Genomic DNA, 1,813 nt, shown 5'->3' with positions numbered 1-1,813 from the left:
TGTGTGTGTGTGTGTGTGACTGGGGGAAAGAGTTCTGTAAGACTCCCACGCAACAGAGGAGTCTCACTCTGGTTCCTTCAAGTACCGTCGTCCCACAGGTGATGGACATGTCCCCCGAGGTCCCCACAGGTGATGGACATGTCCCCGAGGTCCCCACAGGTGATCAGGACCCCACAGGTGATGGACATGTCCCCCGAGGTCCCACAGGTGATGGACATGTCCCCCGAGGTCCCCACAGGTGATGGACATGTCCCCGAGGTCCCCACAGGTGATCAGGACCCCACAGGTGATGGACATGTCCCCCGAGGTCCCCTACAGGTGATGGACATGTCCCCCGAGGTCCCCACAGGTGATGGACATGTCCCCCGAGGTCCCCACAGGTGATGGACATGTCCCCCGAGGTCCCCACAGGTGATCAGGACCCCACAGGTGATGGACATGTCCCCCGAGGTCCCCTACAGGTGATGGACATGTCCCCGAGGTCCCCACAGGTGATCAGGACCCCACAGGTGATCGACATGTCTGCTCCGTCCTCCACCGAGCTCACCGTGAACTCCATAAAGGGTTAGGGTCTAGTGCTGCTGTGCTGGCTGGCGCTGCGTTTCATTCGTTCGTTCGTTAGTTCGTTAGTTAGTTAGTACACCCATGGGTTCGGAACAAAATTGTGATAATCTGTATTCTGTACCACCACTCCACAGTGTACAAAGACAAACATGACTTGTAGGGACAACAATTGTTTCACATATATTACCGTTAATAACTAATATGTATATATACACATAAAACAGACCGTGTAGTGTGTGTGTTTTACATGTACATATATATGGTTTTCAGTGTCTTCATGCAGGGCTTGTTGTGTGTTTTGTGAGCAACTTGGATCCTTCAGCGGAATGTCAACGGATTGTGATGTCACTCCGGCAGCGATTCCATCCCAGAACTTTTAAGAGAGAGAGAGAGAGAGATGAACCAATCAATCGGATCACCTCAGGTCTCTCCTCATCCCTCCGGTGGAAAACCAGACCTGGAGTGTCTGGCTGCTTTCAGAAACGTGTCTCTGCAGTCTGATTGGACGTCTTTGGTCTCTTCAGTGACCCCCCCCCCCCTCCCCCTCCCCCCCCACCCAGGCCCTCTTAAGTTCCTCCTACTTACAGTTCTCTCTCAGAGAGGTGGCGGAAGCGTCTCCCCTGCTCTGGCCGGCCTATCAGAGGCGGACCTCTGCCAGGTAGGGGGAGGGGCTAAGTGTCATAGAAGGGAGCGTTTAAGTCCTTGGTTGGTGGTAGACCTCCCCAAGCGTGTACAGATCCATGATAGGTCCATGAGCCTGTCCGTCAAAGGCTTGAGGGTCTGCCATCCTGTTGTCCGAGCCCCCGGCTCCCCCCCACGCCCCCCCCCCCCCCCCTCTCCTGCGCCAGTGACACAGGAAGTGACACAGGAAGTGGGTGTTAACTGCTGACAGGTCCAGCGTTGAGGAAGTAGGTCATCATCTCCCCTTTGCCCTTCACCTTGACGACCCCCCGACACTCCAGAGAGTAGTTGTAGGAGTTCAGGACCTGGTACAGGTCAGAGGTCACCTGGTAGGGGGGGGGGGGGGGGGGGGTAGGGGTTTATTATAAATCACAGTGAGAAAATAGCAGTGATAATATAATTGACACTGTGTGTGTGTGTGTGTGTGTGTCTGTCTGTCTGTCTGTCTGTCTGTCTGTGCGTGTTTGTGTGTGTATGTCTGTCTGTCTGTCTGTGTGTGTGTTTGTGTGTGTGTGTGTATGTATGTCTGTCTGTCTGTGCGTGTGTGTGTGTGTGTGTCTGTCTGTCT

General features: G+C 54.3%; 1 protein-coding gene across 1 annotated transcript in view; it reads right to left on the bottom strand.

The window, feature by feature from the left end:
- Positions 1-1,442: 1,442 nt before the first annotated feature.
- LOC308175110 (adenylate cyclase type 5-like) overlaps positions 1,443-1,813 on the bottom strand; it is a gene marked incomplete at both ends in the record, with an annotated part of 5,368 nt that continues 4,997 nt past the window's right edge. The window contains one exon of the mRNA XM_080550830.1: positions 1,443-1,571. Coding sequence (XP_080406956.1) covers positions 1,443-1,571 — 129 coding nt within the window. The remainder of the gene's footprint in view (positions 1,572-1,813) is intronic.

This window comes from Nansenia antarctica (assembly GCF_963989245.1).
Source record: "Nansenia antarctica genome assembly, contig: SCAFFOLD_357, whole genome shotgun sequence".
NCBI classification, from domain to species: Eukaryota; Metazoa; Chordata; class Actinopteri; order Argentiniformes; family Microstomatidae; genus Nansenia; species Nansenia antarctica.
This window is presented reverse-complemented; position numbering and strand designations above follow the sequence as displayed.